We start from the raw sequence: 15,178 nt of genomic DNA, 5'->3' as shown, positions 1-15,178 counted from the left end.
TCTTGGACATTACTTTTTAGTGGGACAATAAACAATAGGCAATAAACAGTAACCTGACAGATAAGAAAACTCCATACTGTTACAGGTGATAAGTGCTGCTAGAAATCAGAGCAGGCTGAGGGAAATTGGGATACCAAGTGTGAGATGTGGACAGTAGAGTTGAAATGTTTGAATCACAGAGCAAGATAGCAAGCTATTTAGAGGAAGAGCATTCCAGGTGGAGGGAATAGCCATTGCAAAGTCCTTGAAATAGGGAAGAACAGAGGGAGGCAGTGTGGCTGTTGCTGAGTGAACACAGAGGACACTCCTAGATAAGGTTAAACAGGACTAGGTCATAGACAACCATATAACCATTATAAGAACTTTGGCTTGGACTCAGAGACATCAGGAGCCACTGGAGGTTTTGAGCTGAGGAATGAGATCTTACTGCATTTATGTTTTTAAAGGAGCACTCTGGCTGGCACATTGAGAAGACATGGTGGAGGAAGTGTACAGGACAGAAGCAGTGACATTGATTAGGAAATCATTGCAGTAATTCAGGAGAGAGATGCTGGTGGCTTGGCCCCAATGGGAGCAGTATGTGGTTAGATTCTGGATATCTTTTGAAGTTGGAACCAATATGATTTGCTGATGGATTGAACATAGTGTGTGAGAGAAATAAAGGAGTTAAAGTACAAAGGAATCTCAAAACTCCAAGGTCAAAACCTGAGCAATGGGAAGGATGGAGTTGTCATCAACTGAGATGACAAGACGACTAGTTACATATTTATTATACTACCACTAGTGTTTTAAAGTTCGGGCAGGGTCTTTATGTCTTCAGCTACTGATATGAAGCCTACATATGATAGGTACGAAGCAAATGATTGCTGAATTGTTGAACAGCCATTGTCCATGCTGTCTTTAATGAATACCTACTGTGCGCTTAATGGAGAATGAGGTTACCTTGGAAATGTACATTGACCTCTTCTTTCAAGGGCCGTAAAGCCTTGCTTGGAATTAATTACTCTATGACGACATCAGCTTTTCACTACCCCAAATATCCAAATGAGTGGCAACTTTATAAGACAATTAACAAAGTTCTCGGGGAACTGTTTTCAAATTATTTTGCGGGGGGAATCCTTCATTTCTCCTTGAACAGCTGCAGAATGGGGCAAGTATCTTTCTTTGTACACTTGGTTATAAATTTAAGCATGTGATTGCTGTGTCCTTACTACTTCCTAATTAAATCAAACAGCATTGCATACAGCCTGCTTTATAAATTAATTTCCTGAGAACTGAAGGCCGTGTTGAGTTGCTCCTTTCTTCTCTTCAAAAGAGAGAAGGATTCTCTGCTATTCTTCTCTTTCTTGGAAAAATAATCTCCCTCCAAGTGGTGGCCTCAATTCAGTTCAACTTAATGAGTGCACATCAAGCACCTGAATTCAGGAGGGCCTCCTGATAACCTTTTATTATTCACTGGAGGTTTCTTAATCTCCTTGTAAAGAATGAAAACAAAATTAAAGATTTGTCATCTGGGACAGGCAGTCTGAACCAGTTATGGCTCTTTAATGGAATAGAATGGGAAAGTCACCTGTTGGCATAAGGAAGTCTCTCTAGAAGCAAATGAAAAGTGTGCAAGCCTACATTGCAAGTCACAGTCCACTGAGTGTGAAAGTTGAGACCTCAGAGCCTTTGAACCTCACAGTGGTTACTCAACAAGTTAGGAGGAATTTGATGTTGTCATCAAATCTGGCGTGTGTAAATATTTACTCTTGGCTTGAGGGAAGATGCAGCAAATGCACTGAGAAGGTTTTACAACCCACACTGGGTCTCGCATTGAGTCCAGTCACAGATGTTCCATTGCTAAGCAAAGCAATCTTCATCCTTATCCCTTATGTGTGTGTGTGTTTTTTTTTCATGTGAGCCAAGCCATACTTTTCTGTGTATTCTGGAAGGGAGAGATTTCCAGGAGAGAGGGCCTTTTGTAGCAACCCAGCTCTGATGGGTGCAATGGAAGGGAAACCAACCCAGGAAATTAGCTCCCTTAATCGCATTAGTGGGAGGTTGGGCATTAGGCTCTTGTTTTCAGGAAACTATTTGTTTCACAAAGTACCAAAGCAGAAAGCCTCCCTGTCAAAGGTCATCCTTTCACGTGGACCCCTTCCTCCTGTTCAGCTAAAGCCAAGTTGTACCCAGGGCCACCATGTTCATATCCCTTTAGAAGAAAAAGTAACCATTTCTGTGATACTTATTTGTCTCCAGTGCACTTAGCTCTTGATTAATTGTGGCAATGGGAAGATGGGAATCTGTGCGGTGCAAGATAAAATAGGAATTTTTTTTTCATCTGATGATTTTAAGGATGTCTGGGGCCAAACCGTTTATCAGGGCAGATCGTAAGAGGAATCCTTTATCATTTGTGCTCCTCTCTTTCACCCCACTCACATCTACTGGAATAAAGAATATGCAGTGAAGGGTGAAATACCCTGAGTCAGCAAAGCATGAAAGGAAGCCTGGAGACATTGGAAAAGCCCCCCAAATTAACCCAGAACAGACTATCACTCTTTACATATGACCACACTGGATTATCACCTGATTTACAGAACCAGCATGGGACATTTTACTTTCCCCTTTTTAGCAAGACATCAGCTGGGTAACTAGCATGCAACTTCATTTGAAAGAATTGGGTGATTTTGTTGACAGCTCATCATACTGTCACCATTTGAATGACCCACATTAGGGAGCAGCCTCAGGATACCCGAGGTGCCACGGAAACAACCTAAACAACCTCAGCTTCAGTGACCCATTGAAACTCCTGCCTCTTTCATGGCTGGTGGATCTCACGCTGCAGGAGCTACAGGCAAGACAAGGTTGTCAGAGGTTTACACTGACTGAAAAAGAGTCATTTGGCTGGAAGCACTCTATCCTCCTTGTCATGAGTGTCAGACTCCATCAGTCACTTATTCTTTCAGCATCATCGATTGAGCACCTACTATGGGTTGGGATCTCTCTTGGGCTTATAAAAGTAAATTTTTATTTTTATTTTATCATTTTATTTATTTAAGGGGTAGGACTACAGGTTTCTTACATGCATATATTGGGTAGTGCTGAAGTCTGAGCTTTTAGTGTACCCATTACCCAAATAATGAACACTGTACCCAATAGGTAATTTTTCAACCCCTATCCTCCTTTTACCCTCCCACCTTTGGTAGTTTCCAATGTCTATTAGTCAAAAAAGTGGATTTTTAAATGGCTGCTTTGCTCAAGGGCTCATGCAGTCTAACAAAATGAACAATTTACATTTAAGAAAATCTACAACACAAACATACTTAGTTTCTATTTGTATACAAGAGAACGAATGCATGAACTCATTTACTCATTTAACAAACATTTGTTGACCCCCTTCTTGGAAAATTTTAGTAGTTTATAGACTCTGGAGATGGATTTCCATGATTAGGAGCCACCTGGCCTTGGGAAATTAACTATTTTAAGTTATGCTTTTCTCACCCATAAATTAGGCTTCTATAATAGACCCTACCTTAGAGAGGTGTGATAAGGGGACAGAACATACAAAGGCATTTTGATCTGCCAGGAACTAAAGCTCATATGGGTTCTTATTTAATCCATATAACAATCCTATAAGAAACTCATTATACAGAGGAAGAAACTGAGGCTTAGAGAGGTTAAGTAATTTATCCAAGTTGTTACAAATAGAAAATGGGAAAGATTGGTATCCTTATTGGTCTGACTTCAGATGCTACACACTTAACCACTTCACTTTACTGCCACCATGTAGAATGATATATGGCTGACCTGGAAATATACAGGACTTGAAATTTAGGTTTATTGGTGGGAGTGAACGGTGAGACTAGGAAGATAGGTGAAGATAAGATTTGTAAAGTTACAGGGAGGTTATGCTAAGGAAGTTGAACTATCTTATAGGTAGCGGTGACTACCAAAGGATTTTGAGCCAAGAAGTTGGAGGGTATTTTATCCTTTTAAAAGCTAATCTTGACTTTTCCCTGTGTCACCACATTCTTTCCAATCATTTCAAATGAAGGCACCTTACTCTTCTCTAGGGACCAAATATTGTTTACATGGGTGAGAATTCTGGTAAATGAAGTGCTGGATTAGGAACAGAATTCAATGCAGTTAATTCCTAATCCTGAAATGAGTAGCCTTGCATCAGTAGTGTCCAATTGCATGAACTCTGTGAGGTTCCCATGTCTACGAAAATAAGGATCCTACTGCTGCTGAACCACAAATATTCAGAGCTTCATCTCAGGCCTCTTTAATATCCACATAAGGGTATAATATTTACTTAACCTAAATCCTTGGAACCTCTTTTATGTACACATTGCTTCTCTCCTGAGTGGTGAAAGATAATGTGTCACCTACATTGGTGAGATAACCTATATCAATGAAAGATGAGTTAGGATCTGGCTAATACCTCAGTCATCTTAGCCACTCCTCATTCCACAACCAAGACAGATATCATCAATATGATGCTAAGACATGATGCTATCGGTGACTCATGTTCAGCATGGTTTCTTGGGCAGCTGGTACCAAATGATTGACATTGGCACTGGGGATGAAAATTATTTGCCATCTGTGTGTTAAATGTCCTTGTTCCTTTTATTCACCTAAGTATATGGCCTGTACCTTTCAAGGGCATCCTTACTACTAAAATTTGCTACTCTTGCACAAATTACAGATGGTAAGGGGACCTTTCTCTAGTGTTTGTTCAGAGCCCACATTTTACGTAGCTCTGATTTTATTAAATACCTGCTTCATGTCAAGCCCAATACTCAGGAGGATGTATTCAAGGAGCAGTGGTACCAGGAGAGAAAAAAGCAGTGCTATCAAAATTTTGTATTAAATACTAAAAGGAAAAGATATGATTGAGATTTTATCTTGAGAAATTAATCCAAAATTGTGAAAATAAATTTATTTGTATTTGACCTTCAACAAAATTATATCTTCTTTTCAATCATGTCAAGGTTTTGAAAAGAATAAAGCAATTGATAAATATTTTTGCATACATTGTTCATATCAAGTCACATAATAGCAAAGTAGTATATTCTTGACTGAAAGTCTGAATTTAACAGTAAAATCTGAAAGGGAGTCAATTTTTGAAAAGCTTTCTAGAGATTTATTTACTTTCCCAGTAAGCTCTCTTGACCTTTTAATAAATAAATAATTTCTTCTGAAGCAGCTGTTGTCTCATCCTCCTTGTCAATTTTCTTTCCTGTTTCTTTTTTCAGCTTCATCGAGGGATACTTGACAAATAAAAATTGCATATATTTAAGGTGTTCAACTTAAGTTTTTTTAATACTCCTATACACTGTGAAATAATCACCAAAACCAATCTAATTAACGTATCTGTCACCCACATAGTTACTATTGCCTTTTGTTTTCTTTTTTTCTTTCCTTTCCTCCTTCCTTCCTCTTTCCTTTTCTTTCTGTCTCTCTTTTCCTTTCTTTCTTCTTTCTCTCTCCCACTCTCTTTGTTTCTTTCAACACTTATAATGTTGAAAGAAACATTATACCCTTTAAGCAAATTTCAAGTATGCAATACAGTAAAGTTAACTATAGTCACATTGCTGTATGCTAGATCTCCAGAATGTATTCATCTTGCATAACTGAATCTTTGTATCTTTGACGAGCATCTCCCCATCCCCTCCTCCTTCCTGCCCCTGTCATTTACCACTGTAATCTCTGCTTCTATGGGTTTGACTATTTTAGATTCTATAACTGGTCTAACTCTGCCAGGTTCTCATTTGGCCAACATTTTGGCACTCGATTCAAGCAGTTCTCCAATATCACTTTTTCAGCATCACTGATTTTTTTCATCTTTTGCAAGATCCAGAGCAGATTTATTCCTTCTTCCCCAAAGATACATATTTACTAAGTACCTGCCATGTGCTCTTTCAGAAACTGGGATATAGTAGTGAATAAAATAATCCCAACATTTCTTACTATCATGGGTCTTACATTCTTGTTTGGGAAGAGAGAGTATAAACAAAGTGCCATGGAGAAAAATGCAGGTGAGAAAGGGGATAGAAAGTATGTAATCTGTGCTAACAATGGGAGGCAGTTGCAGGTTTAGAAATAATGGTCTGTGTAGGTGTATTAATCTTTTACGTGTAACAAATCATCTCAGGACATAGTGGCTTAGAACAACAAATATATCCTATCTCTCAGTTTCTCTTGTAAGGAATTTGGGAGCAGCATATATGGGTGTTTCTGGCTTGAAGTCTCTCATGAGGTTGCAGTCAAGATGGCAGTTAGGAATATGGTATTATCTGAAGGCTCAACTAGGGCTGGAGAACCACTTCCCAGATTACTCACTCAGAGGCTGTTGGCAGAAGGAATCAGTACTTCCCTGCTACTTGCAGGCCTCTCTATGGGTTCTTTAGTATCCTCAAAACATGGCAGCTGGCTTCTTCCAGAATCAGAGGTTCAAGGAAGAGCAAAGCAGAGCCACAGTGCCTTTGGCCTTGCCTCAGAAGTCAGGTTCTATTGTTCCTGCATTATCCTAGTGATTGCAGTCATTCCTATTGAATGTGGGAGAGGATGACACATAGTGTGAATACCATGCAGCAAGGCTTATTGGGGCCGTATTTGAGGCTGGCTACCACAGTGAGCTACACTGAAAAGGAGACCTTTGAGCATCATATTAACCATGGATTTTCAAATTTCAACATCTGTCCAACAAAGAAGACTTAACAAAGATTCATCAGGCTTGACTAATTCTAATATATATAGATTTGTGTAGGAATCAATTTTATAAGGGCTCAGTTCACTAATACATATTTTCAAATCATATCAACACTTTTGCTTCCATCTATAATTCTGTAACTGTCACTCTCATATAACAAGCTCAAGGTTTATTAGGACACTAGGTTACATTTTATTTTTCACAGATACCACGAGGGAGTAGGTGCTTTTATCTCCACTTTAGAGATAAAGAAATGGAGATGGATGGAAAATGATTCCCAAGGCCACACAGCTGGCAAGTGGCAAACTTAGGACTTGAAGCCATGCCTGTCTGGCTCAAAAGTCCCCACTCTGGGCACAGCGACTCTCTGCCTATCCAGATGTTACTTCATATTTCAAACAGCTAGTCATTGACAGCAGATCAATGTATTATTCTCTTTCCTCACCTACAGCTTTATCAAGCAGTAAAGGTGAATTCTTGCTAAATGGAAACTTTGTTGTCACAATGGCCAAAAGGGAAATCCGCATTGGGAATGCTGTGGTAGAGTACAGTGGATCCGAGACTGCCGTAGAAAGAATTAACTCAACAGATCGCATTGAGCAAGAACTTTTGCTTCAGGTGAAAACTTATCCATGAGCCCACCACCCTTTTCTTCTGCTTGGCATCACCAAGCCCACCCACTTCCTTTCTGTTTTGTCCACACATTCTAGGTTTTGTCGGTGGGAAAGTTATACAACCCCGATGTACGCTATTCTTTCAATATTCCAATTGAAGATAAACCTCAGCAGTTTTACTGGAACAGTCATGGGCCGTGGCAAGCATGCAGTAAACCCTGCCAAGGTATCTGCTTTGAATTTGAGTTCTGGGGATTTGAGAAGTTTTTTTATCTTTTTTTTTTTTTTTTTTTTTTTTTTAATAACAGCCAAATACATGCAAACTGAAAACTCTTCTATTTGCATACATTCTCTAATCTCTTTTCTTTGAATGTGTCTGATTATTTTTGATTGGGAAGTTGAACTTTTTAAGGGATTCAGGAAATTTTAGTTTCTTAATCCTAAGAAATTTTTGTACACGTGTAAAACCAAGCAAAAATCACCTCTGCCATTGTAATTTTCCAGAGGCATGGTTTTAGTAGTCATAGCATATGTTATTTATTTTGTTTTCTTTTGTCTAAATGAGGAGTCAGCAAACCACAGCCAGTAGGCCAAATCCAGCCCACCGCCTACTTTTTTTTTCTTTTTTGTCTTTTCTTTTTTTTTTTTTTGAGATGGAGTCTTGCTGTGTCACCCAGGCTGGAGTTCAGTGGCATAATCTCAGCTCACTGCAACCTCCACCTCCCGGGTTCAAGCAATTCTCATGCCTCTGTCTCCCAAGTAGCTGGGATTACAGGTACATGCCACCATGCCTGGCTAATTTTTGTATTTTTAGTAGAGAATGGGTTTCACCATGTTAGCCAGGCTGTTCTTGAACACCTGACCTCAGATGATCCATCCACCTCAGCCTCCCAAAGTGCTGGGATTATAGGCGTGAGCCACTGCGCCCGGGCTACCTACTTTTACAAATAAAATTTTATTGGAACACAGCCATGCCAATTTTGTTTATGTATTGACTTTGAGTGGCTGCTTTTGCCCTGTAAGGTCAGGGTTGAATAGTGTAACGGAGATCATATGCTCTGAAGATATTTACTATCTAGCTCTTTAGAGAAAATGCTTGCCAATCCAGGGTCTAAATAGTTTATGGAATAGATTGTTTTCCCTGAATACTTTTTTTCCCTCTCTGCTTAGGGGAACGGAAACGAAAACTTGTTTGCACCAGGGAATCTGATCAGCTTACTGTTTCTGATCAAAGATGCGATCGGCTGCCCCAGCCTGGACCCATTACTGAACCCTGCGGCACAGACTGTGACCTGAGGTGGGCCACTGTTTTCTCAAGACCTTTATTACTGAATTGTGAGAGTCTTGCAGGAGGTCCCAGCAGGAGAAGCAAAAGGGGGGGATGCTGGTCTTTAGTTCCCCTTTCTTGTGTTTCAGTGAAATAAGCCTTAACCAGTTCTCCATCCCTCTGGAACTGATTATCCAAGACATACATGTGCAGATTTCTTATTCATTTAAGAATTTAAAATAGCTAATAGAGTATGGCACTTGCCAAAAAAAACATTCTCAGTTGATCCTCACAACTTGTTGGGTAGGTATTAGCATTATGATTGAGTCACATTGTATGTGAAAACTTGTTTTGAAAGTCAAAAGAAAAGGAGGAGAACCTCATCCCTCAAAGTACCCATAATGACCTATATCTACCTAGAGTGTATACCTCCTAGTAGAAGAACTCCTACACACATGACAGTTGCAGTGCACTAAGGTAGCATCATGGAAGAAACAAGAAGAAAATGTATATACAGATGTCTGAGATATTCAAACAATTCTGCGTTTAAGAAAAGTGTAAAATCCAAGGCAGGAAATATTGGGTGGGTAGAGCATTCTGAAGCTTTTCTATTTGCCTGCAAGGTTGACTGCGTCATATTGAAATATTAAATAGTCGGTGCTTGCATTGTATAGTCTGCATGACAGTTAAATGCAGTTAAGGTGAGTTGCTGTTTTATCCTCCTTTTAAGAAGGGAAATTCAGTGGAGAGTAGTATGGGAATGTGTTAAGGTCTCACCATTTGTAAGCCGAAAAGTAAATGCTTAAGCATTTTGAAGGTTCCACATTACAATGCCAAATCCAATCAAAGGGTATTGGCTGCCTGTAGTGCTTTAGTGCAGATTATAAGGCCTACTTGAGGCTCTGAGAAAACAGAGGAGTTCTGATATTGACTACTAATGTCTGCCATGGGAGTGAGAGGAGCTATGGTATGAAAGTCATATTTTTGCCAGTTCTGACTGGAGGCTCTGACTTCAAAGCCCAGGATCTGTCTAGCCTCTACCCAGTGTCACTGACTTTCTAGCTCATTGCCCTACTGAAATTGACTTGCCAAAATATAGTGACAAAAGTCATTGTGAAAAAAAAACCAAGAAGACATTAAAAGGCAGACATTTATACTAGGCAATATTCTTGTTGTAGATAGCATCCATATAAACCCATTGTTTCAGCCAATTGAGTTAAGTTAAAGTCTATTCAGGAAAAAATAATTAGTTAATTAACTGCTAAACTGAATTAATCACTAAAGTTTGGGGGAAAAATGAATTGTTGGATAGATTCCTTGAGGCATAACCTTAATAAATTGAGAATGGTGACATTTTCTGAGTAGCCTTATATCAAATTATCACTATATTCCCCAGTACTCTGTAATGGTTATGGTAATAGAGTCAACTATTTACTAAGAACTATTTTTTAACAGTTATATATTATCCTATTAATATTCTTTTACTAACAAGATAGTTCTTATATTATCCCATTATCTATTATCCTGTTAATATAATTAATATGCTACTAATTCTTCAAACATTATGACGTTATATATTATTATTATTACCATTTTACAAATAAGGAAAATAGAGGCTGAGAGTCATTAAGCAAATTGCCCAAGCTCACACAACTAGTTAGTGGAGTGATGGAAATCTAAATGTGGTTAGTCTGCACCTAGATCCTGTGCTTAAACCCTAGGAGAAAGTTGTTTTTATTCTTAATTCAGTTATAATGATGAGTGGTACTCATGGATTCTATTCTGGGTATCTTCTCTTCCTTTGTGAAAAGAAATAATTCCCATGAGTTTTTTTGCCCCATCCGTGTTCCCTACCTTGCTTGGAACCACTTACCTGTTTTTTCTCCACTGATTGAATCAGAACGGGACTGGTTGAGTCTCCGATGATAACTATAGATACAGCAGAACTCCTGCCTGCAGTGCTAAGTGTGCTCCTATGATCACAAAGATGGTGAATTTATACATAGCACTGTGAATAATTGAATGCGATCATAAAAATAAATAATTATTTAAGAACCCTCTTTTTAAGTTTACCCATGGAGCACCAATTTGAGGGTGGAGATAATGTTTGAGCTGTTATTTTGAAAAAATATTTTTCACTTTGAGCAGATTCCAAAGTGAGCCACTATTTAATTTGGGATGATGCTGGCTTATGTGATGTTCTCCAAAATTTCTCCTGCATTGGAAGCCTTTAGATATAAAATTTAAACAGTGCTTACAAAGCTAATACATTAAAAGATACCCTTGAAACCATGAGTTTTTGTGTAAAATGATGCAAAAGATCTCAAATAGATTTCTGCTCATTGATTTATGTGGAATTACCTGATACTTAAAACTTGGTTGGAGAATGAAACACCAAGGATAATGATAATAATAATAATAATAAATTATAACAGGAATAGCTACTTTTCTTGAATGTCTGCCATATGTGTGAAATGCTACACATGCCTTGCTTCACTCAATCCCCCAAATATCCCAGTGAAATAGATTCTGTTTCCCTCTGTTTCACAGATGAGGAAACTGAGGCTTAGTGAAGTTAAGTGACTCAACTAGGGTCACTTAATTGACACTCACATCCAGGTCTTTCTGATTCCATAGTTCATCCTCTGGATTTTTATTAAAAATAACATTACAATACCTAGGTGTAAGCAGGGCTTCAGTTCTTTTTATTTCATATAGTAGGTACGCTAGCATACTAAGCTATTCTAAATTCTAAATTTCCCATTTGGAGAAAGTCACTATTTTTTTAACACTTACCTTTTATATATACTCTACTCAGACTAAACAAGGACAGCAGGTCAGATCATAGGCTCCAATGGTAATAATAGCACCTCTAATTAAAGAAAAGGCGAAGGGATTATGTCCAGGTCTTTTGGTAGATGTAAAGATCATAGGGTTAGGAATTTTAAAATGCAAAGAAAACCCATGAGTTTAGGATTAGACAGGTGCTTGCTCATTCCTAAAATTACCCAAAAGCTCATGCCTATTTGTCAGCATTGAGACGCGTATCTTACTGGCCTGTATAGATTATGGGGAAAATAAAATTGTTCACTGAAAAATACACAGACACAAACCAAGCCTATAAATAAGATGTTCTATCTTGCATCTATCAAAGTGACAGTCAATATAACCTTGATTTATAGTAATTATTGTCAAGTAGCTGTGTCCAAAACTGAAAGACTGAAGAGAGGATTGTTACTGATTGGTCAAACTCTGAAATAGCTTTTCAAAAAGCATGGTTGTAGATCACTCATTTTGAAAGACAATCCATGACACACCAGTATGTCTGAGAAGCCTTACCAAGAATCTCCTTCCCCATGTGGAGATTAATAATGCTGATCAACATTTTGAAGGCCTTGAGAAGTTCTATAATACATAAAACCTTTTGAATTCAGTAGTTCTCAAAATTATTTAATACCACAACTGCCCCTGCAACAAAAACACACAGGGTTACTCTTTTTGTTCTCAGTTTCTACTTATTAACAACACTTTGGAATATGGTTTTCTGAAATATAGCAATAAAATATAATTGTATTTTATGTCCCTTGAAATGAACTAAATGAACACGAAACATTGAAGACCACCATCCAGGGAGAGACTAAGAAGCAGGGGGCAGCATTTTGAGAACTTTTCTAAGGCAGTGCTATGCCCTTTCCATAGACTCTTCAAGATTCTCTGCTCAGATTCTGGGGATGATGTTACTATCAGGGGCACTTGAGCCACTCTGCCATGCTAAGCTGCTGGCGTGTTGTCTTGTGGAGGCAGGACACCTTCCTTCTTCATCCAGGATGGAAAATAACCTTTCCACAAGGAAATGGTGACGAAGGCAAAGAGAAGGTAGCCAAGAATCAAAGAGCAGATGAAAGTTCCAGATGCTTCTGTTGAATTGGGCCACATTTTTGCCACACTTCCTGAAGGAAGTGAGAGTTTGCCCCACTAGACTGTGACAGGATGAGATAAAGCATTGTTTTACAATTCCTCATTGAACATGTTCCGGGTTAGAACAAAATCCCCCAAATACGGTGTCACTCTATCGGAAAATCTCCATAGCCCACTTTACTTGCCAGATGGTCAACTCTGACCTACTTTTGGACATTCATGAGAAATTCCAAGATAAGCATGAGGCCAGAACTCTTTTTATTTCCCCTGAGTTCTACCCTGGACAGGTACACATAGAAGTAGTCTCAGGACATTGGCAACCAACAAACCACCCAATTTCTGAGCAGTAAAGAGTGAACGGTCAAGAGTGAAATCCAATGAAGAGTACAAAGAAATCACCCTTTTTGGATTTCTAAATCTAATCAACAAAATACATTTTAAGGTATTTTAAATACATTTATTTAGAATATACGATTTAATTTAAGAATATTATTTATTTTCTTTTTAAATTTAAGCACTGCTGATCATGGTCCTAGGGTATTAAAGAACCAGATGATTGGCCAGCACATATGGAATACCTGTGTCACCCCATAATCTCATTATAGGTGGTACAGATACAAAGGTGACAGAGATTTATAGATTCAAATCTAATTTTAAAGTGTAAAATTGAATTGTATAAAATATAGTCCATGTCTTCAAGGAATTTAAGAGCCTTTATTTACAGATAATAATGTACACAGGTTTTAATACACTTGAATTTTTTTTTTTCCTTTTGGTAGCTTTAATTTCAGATTGACTGTATCGGGGTAAAATCATCACAAAGATAACACCTCTGGCTGTCATTCTGTGACTTGTATGTACATTGGCAACCATGAAAAATATGCGGATATGTTGGTTTAAAATTAGATTTTAGTAACTGACTGTGGCTTTGGGCTTCGTGGTATTTGAGTTAAGAAAGAAAAAAGAACTCAACTCTTCTATGAATACCAGTTGACTATAGATAAGGCATATATTTTTAACAGAAATGTTGGTTTTGCCCCATTATTTTTGCATAGGTGGCATGTGGCCAGCAGGAGTGAATGTAGTGCCCAGTGTGGTTTGGGTTACCGCACATTAGACATCTACTGTGCCAAATATAGCAGGCTGGATGGGAAGACCGAGAAGGTTGATGATGGTTTCTGCAGTAGTCATCCCAAACCAAGCAACCGTGAAAAATGCTCAGGGGAATGTAACACAGGTGGCTGGCGCTATTCTGCCTGGACTGAAGTAAGTTGGCTCTCACTCAAAGAGTCTTCTTGGATGCTGTCTGATTAGTTGGTGGTGGCTCCTTGCAGGTGTGTAAGCCCCATTTAGGCTGTGTGGAAGAGATGACCATGATTGATTTGTAATGCCTGACCCCATTCAAGCTTTCCAGAATAGAGTAGCATGATTGATTTGTAATATCTCACGTGGGCATGACGTGTGGAAAATTGAAAGAAGTGGAACAGCTCAACTGATTTATTTTGCATACTCTACAAGCGATTTCCAATTTTACTTTTGTATGTCAATAAGCTAATATTGACTTTAATTATAAACCTGGTAAGCAAACTGATAACATGAAAAGATCTCCACCAAAATAGCAACTAGTGTTGGCCAGCTTGTGTGTTTGTTTCTTAAGAGCTGGAAGAGACAACATAGCCAAGATCTTGAGCATACTTTATAAGAAACTTAGCAACAGTTTTATTTATTTATTTTTGTCCCTACAGTGTTCTAAAAGCTGTGATGGTGGGACCCAGAGGAGAAGGGCCATTTGTGTCAATACCCGAAATGATGTGCTGGATGACAGCAAATGCACACATCAAGAGAAAGTTACCATTCAGAGGTGCAGTGAGTTTCCTTGTCCACAGTGGAAATCTGGAGACTGGTCAGAGGTAATATGGGAGGGCTGTTATTTCCCCTAGGTCATCTCTCATATTCTAGTTCTGGTGCTCTCTATCTGTTTAAGGTGAACCCTTGTGCACCTTTCTCCTACCTCTCCCTTTCTCCCTTGTCTCCCTTGAGAAAACAACTCCAGTTCTCTGCCTGCACCATGACTGTAGTACTGGATGTAACGAGTCTACCAGTGACCTCAGAGGCACTTTGGGCTTGGCTGGATCACTCACTGTGGTAGCTTCTGTTGTGATTTTGAAGTTCCAGTCCATCACCTTCCCTCCTCTTTGAGCCCTAGCTAAGTCACTGAAAGGAAATCATGGATTTATTAATCATAAAGCTATACTAGCTCACATCTGAAGTCAACATGAGGTTTCCTACTTCCTTGACTTTGAAATAAGAGAATTAGACCCCAGGGAGTGACCTCTCTGACTTACCCATCCAACTGCAAGAAAAAAAAAAAAAAGAAAAAAACTCGGAAAAAAAAAAAAAAGAAATGGACCAGACTGAATATTCCAGATTTATGCCTTTTTCATCCTTTACTTTATGAAGCACAAGGCAAACCCTCCAGTGCTTAGCACAGATGGTCCCAGGACAACAAGAGAAAGAAGATGCAGCCTCTTTCTTGCTTTTATGGTATAGTATTAGCACGCACTACTAACATAGCCCACTGTTAACACAGCCCAAGGAGATTCTTACCAAGCAGGGACTCACTCCGCCTTCCTTAAAGGGAAGAAGGGAAATGAGAAATACAAAACAGAAGTTTCCTTTTTT

At 38.7% G+C, this 15,178-nt stretch overlaps 1 protein-coding gene across 4 annotated transcripts in view; it reads left to right on the top strand.

Moving 5' to 3' along the window:
* Positions 1-15,178, top strand: part of ADAMTS9 (ADAM metallopeptidase with thrombospondin type 1 motif 9) — a 175,066-nt gene that overhangs the window by 59,613 nt on the left and 100,275 nt on the right. For all 4 annotated transcript variants that reach the window (XM_005547537.4, XM_065538720.1, XM_045384825.2 and 1 more), the window contains 5 exons: positions 7,149-7,315; positions 7,408-7,537; positions 8,482-8,608; positions 13,552-13,762; positions 14,242-14,406. In XM_005547537.4, the coding sequence (XP_005547594.3) occupies positions 7,149-7,315; positions 7,408-7,537; positions 8,482-8,608; positions 13,552-13,762; positions 14,242-14,406 (800 nt within the window). The remainder of the gene's footprint in view (positions 1-7,148; positions 7,316-7,407; positions 7,538-8,481; positions 8,609-13,551; positions 13,763-14,241; positions 14,407-15,178) is intronic.

The sequence above is a fragment of the Macaca fascicularis genome, chromosome 2, assembly GCF_037993035.2.
Source record: "Macaca fascicularis isolate 582-1 chromosome 2, T2T-MFA8v1.1".
In the NCBI taxonomy this organism is placed as follows: Eukaryota; Metazoa; Chordata; class Mammalia; order Primates; family Cercopithecidae; genus Macaca; species Macaca fascicularis.
The sequence above is the reverse complement of the archived record's forward strand: the minus strand, read 5'-3'. Positions and strand labels throughout refer to the sequence as shown.